The 16,063-nt window shown below is 54.5% G+C and overlaps 2 protein-coding genes across 2 annotated transcripts in view; one reads left to right on the top strand and one right to left on the bottom strand.

Moving 5' to 3' along the window:
- Positions 1-35: 35 nt before the first annotated feature.
- Positions 36-8,300, bottom strand: TGME49_218550 (PIK3R4 kinase-related protein). The gene is made up of 5 exons (XM_002370598.2): positions 5,815-8,300; positions 4,852-5,242; positions 4,175-4,423; positions 3,342-3,585; positions 36-3,076 (listed from the first exon to the last, which is right to left on the bottom strand). Exons 1-5 carry the CDS (start codon positions 6,694-6,696, stop codon positions 1,033-1,035), a joined length of 3,810 nt encoding a protein of 1,269 aa, XP_002370639.2. The 5' UTR covers positions 6,697-8,300; the 3' UTR covers positions 36-1,032.
- Positions 8,301-12,066: 3,766 nt separating this feature from the next.
- The window catches only part of ACC2 (acetyl-coA carboxylase ACC2), a 32,074-nt gene continuing 28,077 nt past the window's right edge, over positions 12,067-16,063 (top strand). The window contains exons 1-3 of the mRNA XM_002370599.2: positions 12,067-14,240; positions 14,613-14,801; positions 15,103-15,307. Coding sequence (XP_002370640.1) covers positions 13,605-14,240; positions 14,613-14,801; positions 15,103-15,307 — 1,030 coding nt within the window. The 5' untranslated portion in view covers positions 12,067-13,604. The remainder of the gene's footprint in view (positions 14,241-14,612; positions 14,802-15,102; positions 15,308-16,063) is intronic.

Below are 16,063 nucleotides of genomic sequence, written 5' to 3'. Positions count from 1 at the left end.
TCAGTTGCTAGGTCCAGCTGGGCAAAGCTTTTCAACGGCAAACTGACGCCCCAGACGAAAACGGGCCAGTCGGTGACACGCCGCCCTTGCGGCTTTCTGTGTGGCTTAGGAAGCATCAATACGTGACTTAAAACAAGGGACACAAAACCTGGACAAGGTGGAACGATATCATAACGGAATCTGTGCAGGCGTCACAGGACTGAGGGCAGACGCACGAGACCGAGCGATAGACAATCCACAGCTAGGAAGGGAACTGAACCTCTGGCGATGAGCTGGACACCACAAAGCACCACACTCAGTTTGCATGGCGGGACTTATTGCAACCACATAGCTACCGTCGTGTCGGGCTCTGCGCCGCATCGGTCTGATCCGTGAGAGTGTTTACGTGAAAAAACACGCCCTTGAGGCGCCAATGTCTCGCCTTGAGTGCCCGATTCGGTTCCTAGCGCGGCTCTCGAAGAGTGCGTGCCCACAAACTTGTCATGATGTCACCGAAGTCATTTTCCCATACGGCCTGCCGGACAGCTTTCCCACGTTCTCGCGCGCCACATGTTCCACACAAATCGTAGCTGAACGGGCACAAATTCACGCAAGGACGCTGGAGCAACAGAAATCCCCGGGCTTGAACTCCTCTCTCGACTGAATCACGGCAGAATTTCTTGCACATGAAGCAAAGCAGCTTTTGGTCAACGGATGGTAACCGGCCTAAGTGGATACTTCTTATCGGGGGGGGGTTGGAGATGTCGGATTGTCCGTCCCGATCCCGTTCCTTTACAGTTACTTTTCTTCGGTCTCTACTCTCACACTTGTTCCTCGACTCATTCCTGGAACTGTTGAAACCTCAAGAGACCACATGCTGGGGTTGTGCGCAAAAATTAGCTGTCTCCAAACACACCACACCACAATCTCGCACGTACTCGCCGTAGCCGCGTGCGAGGCGTGTCTCACCTGCGGTCCGTTTTCCTCATTTCGTTAATCTAAGTTTGGGCAATTTGCTCCAGAACGTATCACCCCTCAGAATTGCAAGCTCGACTACCGGAGCGTCGGGCGCGGGGAGGGTATTCTCCCGAACAGTCGGTTGCTCGCTGCACTGCTCTTGGGGCTGCTCAGGTCGCATCCAGGCGAAGAGCGTCTTGTCATTTGCTGAAATCGCTCGATCATGGCAGCCACAGATTGCCTGCTGGAGCGTCTCGTAGCAAGGACTCTTCTTGTCTCAGTCCCTGCCGCATCGCCGCCCGAAGACGAATCTCCGAGGCTGAGAGTCGATGCAGTCACTGGGCTGTGTTTCAAAGGACTTTTGACTGTCGCTCGCGCAGAAGAAAATGAAAGTTTCTCGCAGTTGTCCTTGGCCTTTGAAACACGAACTGTTAGGCTCGGCGCGTCCGCGCGTTCATCTTTGAGGGTGTCGTCGCTGACGAATGACCCGTCCGGTTCCGGTTCCCAGGTGCCTTCCGAGGACACCACTGCCGGCACCGTGCTCGCAGCCAGTGCGAGTGATCCGCGCGCGCAAACAATGTTTCCGCATGTCTGTGTGTCTTGTGTGTGGGTATCATCTCTCCCACTTTTCTTGGAGCTTCCCGATTTGCGAAGCTTCAAGCCCTGAAGCGGATGGTCGGTCTTCGCTCCCGCGCCCACGGCTGCAGGTTTCTTTTTCGCGTCGCCAGGCCCATCCGTTCCCTCTCTCTTAGAGTGGCCTTCGGTTCCGCATGCACGATCCGGGTGGCGCCTGCTGGGGTCCCCGGTTGCACTCGAAGAGTCGCTGTCACTGCAGCAAGAGCACGTTTCAGCACTCGTCGACCCGGAGTCGGTGCTTCGGCTGCTTGGCCTCCGTGCGCCTCTGAGATCTGCGCATCCTGTTCTGCTTTTCTCATCGACTTTGCCCTTCATCCTCTTAGTCGCTTCTGCCGTCGCGGAGGGACGAAGGTCCAGCTCAGCCCGGTTGGCTGATTGTCCAACCGCCGCGTCTGAAGCGGGAGCGTTCCCCTTGCTCGTGGAGAGGTCCTGAAACTTGCTTGCTGCCCCCTGAGCGACTGCTTCCCGGGAATCTGTCGCTTCGGTCTTTCGAGCACCCGAGGACATACCCTCGAACTCCAATGTGGTCTCGCCACCCTCGCGTCTCGACTGCACCGCGGTACTGTCGCGGCGTCTGTGGGTGCCAGTCCGCGACGCAGAGAGTTCGCGCAAGCCTGCAGCGGAACGTTCGGGGGCCTGGCCTTTGTTCTTCGCTCCCGCCTCTGAGGCACTCGCTGCCGCCACCCCGCTCCTCGCATTCTCTGGGTGCTGTTCATAGCCCCCCTTCACCTGAGTCTCTTCCCGCGAAGCCGCGCGTAGCTTGTAGGCGCTCACCGTCCGTTTCAAGGAGGCGCTTCTTTGCAGGGCGCTCGTGCGCAGAGGCGAGCCTTCCCTCGACGCAGCGCTGGCCCGGGTCTGTCGGTTCGAAGGCAGCCCCGCGCGCTGCTCCTGTTTCACGGCTGACGGTTTCAGAGTGAGACCCGAAGCACTCGAGCCGACGATCTTTGGAGCCGTCGACGCGACCTCTTCCGAGCTCTGTGCCTTCCGTGCCTGGTAGCGAAGCTGCAGTGCCCGCTCATGCAGTAAACGTCTCTCCTGCTCCTGTCTCAGGAAACGCTGATGCTCTTGCTGCATGTAGCGAAGTTTGCGCTGGTGTGCGAGTTGCTGCTGCACGCGCTGCTGTCGCTCCAGGTGAAGCTGCCGGTGGTGCTGCTGTTTCAGCAGGTGCTGCTGCTGAGCCAAAGGATCGTTTGGGAACAAGCTGTCTGCATACACAGGCGTCACGACCTTCCCGGTCATGAACGGATGTCGCAGGGCCTGGCGAATCGACAGCCGCCGGCTCGGATTTTCCTCCAGCAGCTGCACCGCGAAGTCGAGGCCGTCCACGGATAGCACGGCGCCGTTCTTCTTCCCTAGAAGTTCCAGGAGATCCGATGCGTCTTTGCTCGCCAGCAACCGCCAGTTTTCGTCGCTCGGAACCGCGCGCTGGAACAACTGGTGCTTCGTCAACAGATAGTACACCATCCACCCTAGACAGAAGCTGTCCACCTTGTACGGATCGTATCTGACAAAGACACCACATGGGGCACCTCAACGAGGATGTCCACAGCCTTTCCTGGAGCCTCTGCGCAGATTGTTTTTGCTGTAGCAACTTAACGCTGAAACGTATTCAATGGAAGGTTCAAACTCAGTGCAGGCGTCGCATTGGTCCTTCTGCACAAACGACTGAACTATCCGCTTTCTAGAAAAGCTTCATACCGGCGCGTTGCTCGCTAGAGACAACGAAGCAGCAAAACGGGTGCTGCAGCCGCCTTTCCCTGCTGTCGTACCTGCACTGTCTGTACACCTCGGGAGGCCGGAAACTCTTGCCGAAGATCTTGTCAGGAGGTAGGAGGACATGGCCGGGATCCGTCACATTTTCCGCTCGGCGGGAGTCCCCAGTGGAAGCAGAGGCCCGCGCTAGAGCTGCAGCTTGTGGGCATGCAATCACGGCCTGACCAGGATCTGTAATTTTCGGGATGATCTGTCCAGTCCTTGGGCAACGGAAAATCAACACGTTCTCCAGCGAAAGGTCTGCACCGCACCATAGTGAGCACGAAGCGTGCATACTCTAAAAGGCTTGCCAGCTCGAATTTGGGGCATCAGGCGAAAGAAAGCCGATAAACGAAAAAAGCACATAAGACGTTGTTCGCCCACGCGTATCAGTACGTTTTGTTCAGCCGCTCGTAGTTCCAAGAGCTCCTTTTATTCTACTCTTTTCTTTCGTCCTCTCTTTTCAGTTCACCGTCGGCGATTTGTGTTGCCATGGAATACCCACAAAGCAAGAGTTGTCTGTACTGTCGAATCTCCAGCAGTGTCAATATGGCTCTATTAACTTCCATGAGAGCGCACGCGCTACCTGCGAGGTACGGACGCTGACGGCATTGTTGCACGCATCTGGGATGAGTCACACGACATCAAGACTTTCCTCCTGTTACACAGTATAGACCGGGTGTCCTAGATTTCTGCAAACTGCCTTTTTCTGACAAGGATTTACTACAGGTTAGACTACTGTTTTAGACGCCGGCAGTAAGAACATACCTGTCATTGCTAGAGATTGTCAAAAAACGGTGCACTCTCTCAGACGTTCCGGCGTATGTTCTTTCATGTGTGGGCTTCTCACCTCTCATGGCGACTCCGCGTTTGTGCAGCTCATACACCGCTTCGAAAAGCTGCCTGCACATCCAGCGCACTTCACCCTCTGTAAAGGGTTGTTTCCTTTTCTTGAGAACTTCGAACAGATCTTCGTATTCAGCGAAAGGGAAAACCAGGAAGAGGAGTTGCTGGTCGCTGTCCACGTACACTCGGGACGGCGTCAAGATGTTCGGGTGGTTCTTGAGGTACGGATAAAACTTCAGCTCCGAGAGGAAGTCTGCAATATCCACGAAGCAACGATAAACACAGACGACTGTGACAGGAAGAGGAATGAAGCTGCAGTGACGACGCGCACCCACAGCCCACCGTGGCCGTAGAGCGCACCGCTCGCCTGGAAGCCCAGAGGAAACCTTTTCATTTCCTATTCTGATCAAGGGCTACAGCTGCATCCCCAAATATATATAAATATATAAAATCACACAAGAGAGTGTACGCACGTAGTTGCACACATCTGCGTATGCAAGCCTATCGCGAATTCACAGCCGTACCTGCCTGCTGTTGCACACAGGTCTGTACATGAATTTAGGTCTCTTTCTGTCTCTGTGTGGTTTCCTCCCTTCCCGCTCATGAAATGCTCCCCTCGTAGGTCCACATTTGGTGTTTCTGTTGCACTATCTGAAACGATGTGCCCCGTTTATTTTTTACCTTCTTGAAGCGATGGAGACGCGTTCAGTTGCAGCGTCAGCGACAAAACCTTTACTGCGACCACTTCTGACATCGTTTCAACCCCAATGTCGTCTCCGCTCTTCTTCCCGTCAAGCCCATCGCCGTTGAACGCAGACTTGTCCGACCGCCGCTTGGCTCGAGTCGTGTGCAGACTGGCTCTGAAGACTGCTCCGTAAATTGCGCTTTGAAGAAGCTTGTCCAGGTGCAAAGTCTCGACTGCAAGAGAAGGATGCGCGTCCCAGTCCGGATTCGTCGAGTTCAGAAACACCTGAGAAGACAACCCAGGACGCGTCGCGTCCTCCACGCCCCTGATGATCGCCTTCGTGTTGCTGTACACGACGCGTGCTTCGAGCTGCTGCGGTTGTCCTTGCTGCAAACAGATGACCGAAGAAAAAACCCGGGCATGGTCATGAAACACCACACTGGGTTAGACACCACTCAGAAAAGCAGGCTGCTACTTATATCACACGTTTTGCCAAATGTGCTCTTGGTACAGTAATGCGAGGAATTTGATGTCTGCTGCTGGTATTGGTCTCACACATCCCACGCACCCTACCAACACGGCGCTGTCTGTGCTTTCACCGGGACAAGCGTGAATGGACGCATTTCCCTGATTCATTGGAGACGTTAAGAGTCGTGACTGCTTGCCAAGTTCTCGATCGCATCGAGTTCCCAACGCTCTACACACTCCAACTTGTGACATCAGAAAACGGATTCTCCACGACCACGCGACACTTACTGTAACACACACTTGCCGTTATTCACCACTTTCGTCCTGCCACTGGGATTGCCACATATCCCCAAGCTCTCGACGCAACGCTCAAACTTCTTTTCTGTTGGTATCCGTGTAATTATGCAATGGACAAATGCCATCTCAACTACCACAAGTACCTCTCTGATGAATGCAACAATCCACCTGCTGGTTCGTTTTCGATGCCTTACCAGAACACTGGGTTGAATAGGCGCGCTGCAGCAGCAGCTGCGGACTTTGCCGTCCTCGACAGCGGCGCTTTCACAGACGACCTGATACCAAGAAGTCGCGAGGCTGGCTTTTTTTTTTGCGTCTGCATCTGCGTGTTTTGTGCCACTTCTTGAGTGGGCTGAGGATCCACTAGCCAACATCGGCGCTTTATTCCCCGTGGTCTGGTGAGACTTGCCCGACGCGCTCGAAGTTTCCGCTGGACGTGCAGATGATTTGCCGCCTGCGAGCGACGTTCGAGAAGCAACCGCCGCTATCCCTGTTCCGGTTGACGCACTCCCCGCGGCGCCAGACAAAGGCGAACGGAACTGTGGACTGCTTTGTTGGCTGGGGGACAAGCGGGCAGAGGGAAGCACGGAGGAAGGCGACCCGTTGCCGGTTCCGGCAGCTCCGGAGGAATGCGTGAAGGATTGAAAGGGGCGGCGTCCCAGCGGTGCCGGAGACTGCGGAGTGCTTGGCCTGGAGGCTGCAAAGTGCGACAAGGGCGAGTTGAGCAGAACGGAAGAGAGCGACGGGGGCGTTGCCCGGGCGGTTTGGTAAGACCCAGAGGATGCAGAAGCCCCCGTGGAACTTGAGCTCGACCCGCCGCCTCGGCTTTGGGAGCAGACCTTGAGGCCTGCAGAGTGCGCAGCCTGCGCCGCTGCCATTGCTGCGTTGTTCTGGGCGACAGAAAAGGTCGAGGACCCGTAGAGTTTCGATGTCTGGCCGCCGGGGCCACTGGAGGACAAGGGGGAAACGGGGGAGGACATCGTTTGCGTTGGTCCCAGGGGCGTCCTATAACCTTTAGGTGCACTCGCAGTGCTGTTTGTCGAAAGCAGGCCGTCAATGTGCTTTCTATTGCTCATTCAGGAGGAGTGCAGTCCTCGGGGTCTAAAGCTGTCGGGGAAACCGCCGCCGTTTTCGTGGGAACTGAACTGGGGGTGTGCGGACCCTGGGTGTGGAGAGAAGCCCGATGAAGCGGGAGTCCGCACTGCCGTCGAGCTAGCGTACGGGTTGAGGAAATAGTTTGGAGGAAGCGGATCCGAGCGATCGTGGAATGACTCCGCACGTTACGGGTAACGCGAAAATGCCATTATCCCGCCGCGGGTCGGGCGAGCAGGTATATGTCGAAGTCGGGGAGGGTCCGATTTCAAAATGGACCTCTTCCGAGACTCAGCATCTTGCACACTCCGTCGGAACCACGGCGAAAGACAAATCCGTGAAGCCTGCTTGCTGTCGTCGCTCGGGATGACCCCCGCGATACTCCACTCTCAACAGTAGAAAGTTCTGTCACCGATAACTTCGTTGGAGTGCAACGCAGGCGTTCTCCCACGCGCTCTAGAGGAAGGCGTTTCTTACTTCTGCGAACCGCGGTGCGTCTGATGTCCGGCATAAACTTGACTCGGAACGCGTCCGCGTGCCCGTAAGAATTCCGATTCACACCACGTGACAGTAGGTGAACCGGCTGCAGGTGCAAGCGCAGTGTCTATTGAAGTTTCGATGTGTACAAACCGTTACTATTTAGCTTTGCTAACTGCAGTGGTTGCTGTCGACTTTCCAAGTCGAAAAAGGGGGAAGCGACTCTGTGCTATATTACGTTGGGTAGACGGAAGGTGAGGTACGTGGCCGCGTTTGTGTCAAGAAGTCGAGGGGAAGGTGCGGCGCCGCGTTTGAGCTCCTGTGTGTAATTGTCGTCGACACTCGTTTCCTCATTGAAAGGGTCCGGACGGCGACGTTTTTGATACAAACACCCGCCGCGCTGCACTCGTCCTTGACCGACAGGCTTGCTCGCGATCTGAGTCCCTGGGGCTCGTGCCGAGCCAAAAAGCCCCGCGGTGTGTACCCGGTGGAGGCGTGTGTTAACAGGAACGATTCGTCGAAAAGGGAGGTTAGAGAAATGCGAGTCCGGCTCCGCAGCCTTCGAACTGTGGCAATTTTGGCATTTCCGAGGCGATCCCGACCCCGTGAGGTTCCGTGTCGGACTGATGGTCTCTCACTCGCGTTCGCCGTGAAAGTCAGCTGCTCGCGGCATTTGCCGCTAGGCACACCAGGCCAGCACAGCCTGAGCGCGGCGGGCCGCGAGAAAGTACGAAAGGGAAGTGACAGGTGCCGCCGCTCTCTGGAGTCACCAAAACGCGGGAACAGTTCCGGCTGAAAAATACGTCCAGGGGAGGTTTTCTACGGAAGTCACGTTTTAACAGTGATGTTTGCCAGCACCACCGCACTCAACGTCGACCCGCTGCCTCGCGTTGCCCTTGCGAGCTTACTGGCCAATCGCCAAGACCGTTGACCGCGCCGGACACGCGAGTTTCCCTGGGGAGAAGAAACGCCGCTCGAAAAAAGCCAAAGCCCGATTCTGCTCCTTTGCTAGGGAAGAAAAGAAAGGAAACTGGTGGAGGGCCGAAGAAAAGTGATGGAACGATCCAACCAACTACCCGAGCGAAAGCACGCGACATATGCCAGTCCGTCTCCTGTTCCATCTGTCACACAGCACCTCTCTCGAGCGGGAGAACGAGGCAGAGAGCTGCACCCGTCGCAACCCGCTCACCGCCGGACACGCGACACAGCCATACCAGGAGAGACCGAGTGCAGAAACACTTAGGCGGACAACCTCAACTCACTTTTTGACTGAGCTACAGGATCTTCCGTTTCTGGAACACCCGAATACAAAAGAAGCGCCGCAGCTGAGCAGCCGCGAAGCCGTGAAACCTACCGCGCGAATGTTACCACGCGACAGGGAGACTGCAGATGAACCTTTCTAACCAGCTGGTCCGCCACAGGCGGGGAACAAGCCACGCATGGACATAGAACACAGACGGACACAGAGAACCAGAGGTTTTCCTTGAGAACAAACTCGAGAGGAACCGATTAGCAAATCGGCGATCCCAAGGCAAAGTGGGCAGAGTGGGCAAAACCTCACGTGACCCGCTACAGAGCATTCCTTGACGAACCCCAGGGTTGCCAGTACGATCGTTCCCTGTACGAAAAATCTGCGTGAATTTCCGCGTTTCTCAGGTCGTGGACTCAAGCCTTACTAAATGTTCTCAGTCCTTCACAATTTCGCAGCGGGAAGGGGTCCCTCTGGTCACGCATTCTACGGTTACTTGATAATAAACTCAAGTCCGGTGGCCTACGGAAACTAGCTACACGCAAGTGGATTCAGAAACGCTTGCATCGCTCAGGCATTTTGCCTTGCTGTCAAGTCGGGTTCTTTCTGCGTCGAGAATTGACCCTCCTGATAAGCAGTTGCTCTACCAATTCCTCGCCAGGCCCTGACTGAACACGAAGTGCCACGTATTTCCAGTTTCTTCACCGAGAAGGGTATCGTGGGTCAGGTGTGTCTCCGGCGTTTCTTGGAGAGTCCGCAGGAAGAGAAAGCGGGACGGTACGATAAGGTGGGGGGTGTGAAACAGTGTTCGCCGAACTCCCATTTACCACGAAAACTGTGGAAAGGCTGCTAGAAAGGCCAACCACGTTCGCGCCCTGTAACGGGCATCAGAGCAAACAACCAGTTTGGCGCATGGTAGCTATAAGGTTGAAGTGGTGAGCGCGCGTGTTTGTGAAACAACTGGCCCACGAAGTGGGGGAGTAACACATTCCTTTCGACGCGTACCCCGTCGAGTTGGTGAGGCTAGATCTTCGAAGGAAGTCAGCAATTCAGCCTGCACGAAATTAATACCCGCATGCCGGGGTACAATACACACGAACGCTTTGAGATTATGTTATGCCTCAGGAAACGAAATGGTTCACTCATTGTTTGGACATCCGCAAAACAAAACCGTGGAACTGGACATCAACACTTGATTAGCAATAAACCTGTTCCTTCCTGAAATTTAACGGAAGTAGAAGGGGCAACGCATATATTATTTGCGCATTTGCAATCATCCCGCGAACGCAAACATGTCGAGGGATTCCAGCGGGTTTCCATTTTCGGACCTAACTACAAGAACGGAAGCAAGATCGAAGCCGTACGTGCTGGTGCCACTGTTACGTGTAAAGGACATCTTCTGTAGAAGGTATAGTCTTATACTGGCAGAGAATCAATACCTTCACTTTGCAAACACAAACATAACCCTCGTTCGTACAGTCAACCTCCCAGACCGCGTATGACGATATACATGAAATGCAGTCAAGCATTGTCCACTGGGGACCATTTGAATGGATGTGACCCCTGCTTGTATGTGCATGTCGCTGTCACGACTCGCCATGAAGTCAGAACAACACATCTCGTCTCATCGCTCCTTACCACGCGGTTGCTGCAGCCACTTTCTGCCTGCGTCATATTTCCCTGACAGCGCAGGTTAAACACTTTATCATTTGCCTATCTGGGATCTTTCACATCTGTAGACGGCGACTCGGTATTCCGAGCGACTCCGGTCGAGAGTCGAACACCGTCGTCATGGCGTTGCCACTACATGATGCAGAAATGATAGGGTAGCGATCATTTTCGCACAGATAACGTTTACAGAACGCCTCGCACTTCTTTCACGCATCGGTCATCACGGATCAACAAAGACTAACAGATGGATGTAATTAGTCCGGTCACGGTTCGTGTTCAATTGACTTCTCAGTTGAGGATTGAGCGTTTTGTTTACACCTTGTGGTGGCAGATTCAGGAGCATATCGCTGCACATTCGATTACCTTATGTTTAACATCGGTAAAACTCGAATGAAATAATCACAGACATGATACGTGATAGGATCTCGGCGGTCGAGGTGCGTTGTTTTTTCAAAAGGGAATTGCATGAGCCGGGCTGCGTCACCGATTTATACGGGCACGTGAATACTTTTTCAACGGCTTCAAGTACAGTCAGTTGCGAGATACTATTGCATCGTCACCGTTGCATTTACAGCTTACCTGTGCACGTCTTTGTACTCGCGAACGAGGTCGTGTAAGAAAAAAGGGCTGGGGAGATGCCGGGCGGGAACTGCTGCACCGGAAGGATTTCTTTACACGATTATGCCATTAACTGCCAACTTTCTTACCCTGACAGACCATTCCCTTCGTTTTGTCTGCGGGTAACGGAACATCGTGAGGATTGCTACACTGTATTCTATAACCGGAGTTGACGTGTATTTGTGATTGCCAGATTCCTCACAAGAGTGTGTGGAGGCAGCACACGCCACAGAAAAGGCTGCTTTGCGCTGCTCAACTGTCAACGCCCAGAGTGTTGCCTTTAGTGAGTTACAACTGTACAACCTCGCAGAATCCCCGAATCCGTTTTTGACTTCGACAGAAGACTTGCAACTATCCGTGAGGGAGAGCCTGTTAAGTTTTCTGCGTGGTTGCATGCTTCGGAAACACCGCCTGCAGGAATTTTTACAGTACCAGCAGAAAGTACGGAAGACACGCCGGACCTGTGAAATTGCTTCGGAATTTCCGTGTCTGCTTGTCGACCACTATCGTCCTTTGGTAGTCTCCTTTCTCTTGTTCCTCTGTACGGAATACACGGACCGGGTTCTTATAGGCCGGGGCACCTCGCGTGCTGGAAGGGCACGAGCATATTGCTGTCCAGATCATGCCACCAAGAAATGCATCAATCTCCGCGTGAGCTGGAACGTTCCAGCGGCCTGTCGGCTAAGTTGTGCAATGACAATGAGGAGGGGAACAACCGCTACTCTCGAAACGGTGTACCACACTGGGCTTGGCTGTGTTTTTGCGTGTTCCTCCGGAGTGTTCCACGACTACGTACTACGCCAGCCATCGCATCCGAATAGTTCTAGGAGTCTAATCAGCGACACAATCATTCTTTCATACGGGAAAAACACGAGAATTGCCAATGTCAAGGGAGTCAGCCACAAGACACTCAATGTCGAGTGTCCAAAGTGCAAGAAGCTGGCCTCCGCGTGCCCGAGAGCGGTTTTTTCGTTCCGCGGTTTCCAAGTTTTGTATACTTCTCTCTTGGTGGCAGAGGTTCAGAGTTTTCCGCTCTCCGGTGCACTCCCGAAGCGAATGCCTCGTTCGTGTCTCATCGCCTCGCCCCTAAAGTTCCCTCAGCTCGGCTTGCCGCTGGGCTGTTTCCTTTATTTGCTCTGCGTTGAGGCGTACGGTTTCGCTTTAGTCTCTGCCGGTGTGTCATTCGTTCAAAATTTCCAAGGCGACTGAATTTTCCATCCTCTAGATAAAAGGAGCAGCCTCTACTTCACGTGTGCACGCAAGGAAACAGCGCATCAAAAGCCGAGCGGAAGGAGACCGGAGATAGCTTGGCCTCTCGATGTGGCATTTTTTTGACACTGCATGTGTTCCGCCCGTCTCGCCGTCCATTCCGAGTGACAAAAAACCCGAGTCACAGAGACAATCTCTTCGCCGTTTTCTGGCACATGTGCGCCGGCCACGCAACGTGCCACGTATTTTTCGTTTTCCAGTGTCAGTTTACGCAAGAGTTGGACTAAGACCAGGGGGCATCCAGTACAGTCGACTTCGCGTGGCTTTCTGCTCTCACAGGCGCCGACACGGTGTGGTTTCGCCTGCTTGCTTAGGGGAAGTCGAGCATTGCACTGGCGTTTCCGAATTAGAATGTTTCTCACAGTGTGGTGGGCAAGAAGCGTGGTTTAGATGCTTGTTGTGGCGGCAGCGAAGTGAAACCTGACTACAATTTCCGCGGCTCACGCCGCCCGTGTCTCGTTGCCCTGTCGTATCCGCCTGTGTCCAGTTGAAGGCATTTTCCCGTTTTTTTTCAACACAAGTTAAGGAAAGGAGAGCCTGCCGCACCAGAGGTGCGTTTTTGAGATCTCTGTGCACATGGAGTTCGGCCTGTTACCCTCTCGTTCGCAGTCCACACCCGCAGCACGCGGGTCTTGCCCCCTGGCGGCTCTGTCCGAGAGTTGCGAGCCACCGGTTTTCGACACCGGTTTTCTGGGACCTTGGCTCTAAGAATTTTGTGCATATCTCGTGACCACATTCGAGTGTCGGGCAGGAGAGCCACCGGGGGTCCGTGTTCCTAGGCTGATCTGTGTACCAGCGCGCGACATGCTTCAGCCCTGCAAACAAGCGTGAAAAGACATCTCGAAAAACCCGCGCTCGTGTCAACGGCACAAACACTCAGAGCTTCGTTCCCCAATCTTCATCGCAGACAAAACTGTTTTGCCTCTGGGGCGTGTAGACAGCCCACACACGCTGCGTGTGCATCTTGTGCCTGGACTGCTAACCGCTTCTGTGTCGGCAGAAATACACGAAGGAGAAGCAGAGAGTTCTTTCAGTCTTTACCCGAGCTCTGCTTCACTCGGTCACGACTGGGGACAACGGGTCCATTCCCTCAGTTCCCTGCCGCGTGAACCTGCGTGTGTGTTCGGCGACCCGCGCGCCGCGGTAGAGTTCTCGGCGACTTCTGTGCGCGGCCTCGTGACACCGACCTCTTTTTTGTCGGCTTATCTCCCGTACCACAGCTGTGTCCGGCCTCTACCGATGCTTGGGAAGGCCCCAAGTCGTTTTTCGACGGAGAGTTCCATCCATCTGAACGCACCCAGCCTATAGAGTGTCGTTTCGCGGCCACTGCCGCCTCTGCCTTTCGCTCACTATGGAGCATTCTTTCCATCTTTAGCGCGCGGGCGAGTCTTGAATCCCACATGCGCTCAAATCGTTTGTGTGTGTGGGACGGACGACTCGCAAGCCGGCACCGCGGTGAACAGATCCGACGCGCGACCCTCTCAAGCGTCTCCCCGTCTTGCCTCCGCTTTTCTCCGCGGGGTCGAGGAAGATTGCGAGACCCGCCTCACGTACGACTCTGCAGACTTGGAGATACGTGCCTGCGCATCTCTCCGCAAAGATACAAACATGACACGACAGCAAGCAGTCGCGAAGATCGGCGCCCACGCGCCGGCCACAGAAGCTGGGGACTCCGCGTCGCCTGGTGTCTCAACTCAGAAAGCGGGGAGGGCTCGCGACCCTGCCCAGACAAAGCGACAGGCTGCGGCTTCCGCCGAGAGTGAGGCGGGACCGGGAGGTCGCGAAGACAGTGCAGGTTCCGAGAAACTCGGCGTCAAGCGCGACCTCGAAGCTGTCCCCTCGCCTGCCGCGCATGCAGACTCTCTGTGCACGGTCTATTCGCCGTCGTTGGACAGCAACGGAGAGCAGGCGACGCAGAGCTCCGACCACTCCCTCACTTCCCAGAGAGGATCGCCTGAGTCGCGCGAGACGGACGGACAACTCGGCCGCGAAGGACCAGATGCGTGCGAAGCTGGAGCAGTGTCGAGAGGAAACGAAGTTCTCCACGATGAGGACGAGTGCAGAGCTCGTCGGTTGCGCCGGACAGCCTCTGTGTCGAGTGGGTCCAGTGGCTGTGCGCTTTTTTCCGACGAAGCAACCGAAGGCGAAGAAGAAGATGTCTTGGCCGCCTTCGTCAGGCGAATGGGTGGCACTCACGTCATTCGCCGCATCCTCATTGCCAACAACGGGACTGCCGCTGTTAGGGTGAGTGTGTTTTTCTCATGCAGCGTGTGAGTACAGAGCCGCGAGCTTTTTTTCTGCCCAACTCTCTCTCCAAATTCCTGGAAGTCAGGGAAGTAGGGCGCCGGCACGCCCGGGGCGCGGGGAAAGGGGGAGAAAGCGGCGAGAGAAACGGGGGCGGAAGCGGGGAGCCACAAGCACAGGACTCTGCGAAAAAAACGGAGCTCTGCAGGCAAGGCGGGAGAGGAACAAGAAGGGAGGAAAGCGAAGGTTGAAGGGCGGGGCAAGAATTATGACAAGGGGACGAGAAGCTGGAGGGAGATCTGCAGCGCAAAGCTGTCGAAAACGCAATCATGTTGCCGACCCTGGAGTTTCACCTCTCCGCGCTTTCTGCAGTGCATTCGAAGCATGCGTCACTGGGCGTATGAGGCGCTCGGGAACAGCAAGGCCCTCGAATTTGTCGTGATGGCCACTGCAGCGGACATCGACGCCAACGCTGAATTTATTGCTGAAGCAGACTTCTACGTCGAAGTGCCTCCCGGGCCGAACTCGAACAACTACGCCAATCTGCATCTCATTGTACAGGTAAAAGTTACGGAACAGGCCAACCGAACGCCGGAGGAAGCGCGACAGCGGCGTCGTTCTCCATACGCCGAGAGCGTTTCCTTCCATACGCCTGTTTAGCATTTTCGGCGTTGCAGACAGAGGACCGCGCAGAACGCGGTGGCACGAACCCAGTTTCACCGCACAACGGGAGCCGTCGTCAGTGGCGGACGAACTCGAGCGTCGCTGCGCAGTCAATGTGAGGCATCCGGACGTGAGGACGCTCTGTGCGGGTGCGACTGGTCGAAAGCCGGCGATGCGTTGATTTTTCTTCTTTTCGCAGACAGCCGAGACGTACGAGTGCGACGCCGTGTGGCCAGGCTGGGGGCATGCGTCGGAAAATCACCGCCTACCTGCGATTTTGCAGACGCTGAAGAGGAAAACGATTTGGATTGGACCCAGCCCGCAAGCGATGCTCGCGCTGGGCGACAAGATCGGATCTGCCGTCATCGCTCAGTCCGTCAACGTGCCTTGTGTGCCCTGGTCAGGTGAGATCAGAAGCCCCAAGCGCGCAGACACACAGCCGCACAGCAAAACACGGCGATCGATATCTCCAACCCACTTCCACACACGAGAATCTATGCATCTGTCTATATCTGTATCTGTATATACATATATATATATATATATATATATATACGTATATATATATATATATATATATATATGCATGTTTAAATGGGTACGCCGTTTCAGAGCCGTGGCCACAGAAAGACAGGCACTTGTGGAGTTGTGCCGATGAACTATGCAAACAAGTCGTTGAACTGGCTTTTATCTCCCGCTTTCGACATCTTTATCGACTTTTGGACGTGTGACGCATCAAGAAACACACACAACCTCAAAATATATGTAAATATGTATATGTATGTATTTGTACGTATATATATATATATATATATATATATATATATATATATATATATATATATATATTTGCTTGTATATCTATGTATATGTTTGAGAGTGGTAGGACCTTCATGTGTATGTATCTAGCGGGGACTGCTAGTGTGGTTTGTGTGTGTCATGTGCGAGTTCCTTTCGGACGAAAACTGCAGTATTCTTCAGTTATCCAGTGCTTTACGAATTTGAATTGAAACACGGCAGCTAAATCAACAGGGGTCGCATGCATGTTCCCGTGAGGAAAGGTGACGTTAGTTGGTCTTTTCCTTGTGCAATGATGCGCAAGTCGATGCAACAGAGTCCAACGCTCACGATCGTGGATTCAGAGTGCAGGACTACGTGAC

Source organism: Toxoplasma gondii, chromosome XII (genome assembly GCF_000006565.2).
Source record: "Toxoplasma gondii ME49 chromosome XII, whole genome shotgun sequence".
NCBI lineage: Eukaryota > Apicomplexa > Conoidasida > Eucoccidiorida > Sarcocystidae > Toxoplasma > Toxoplasma gondii.
Note: the sequence above shows the minus strand (reverse complement) of the source record. Positions and strands in the feature narration are given on the sequence as shown.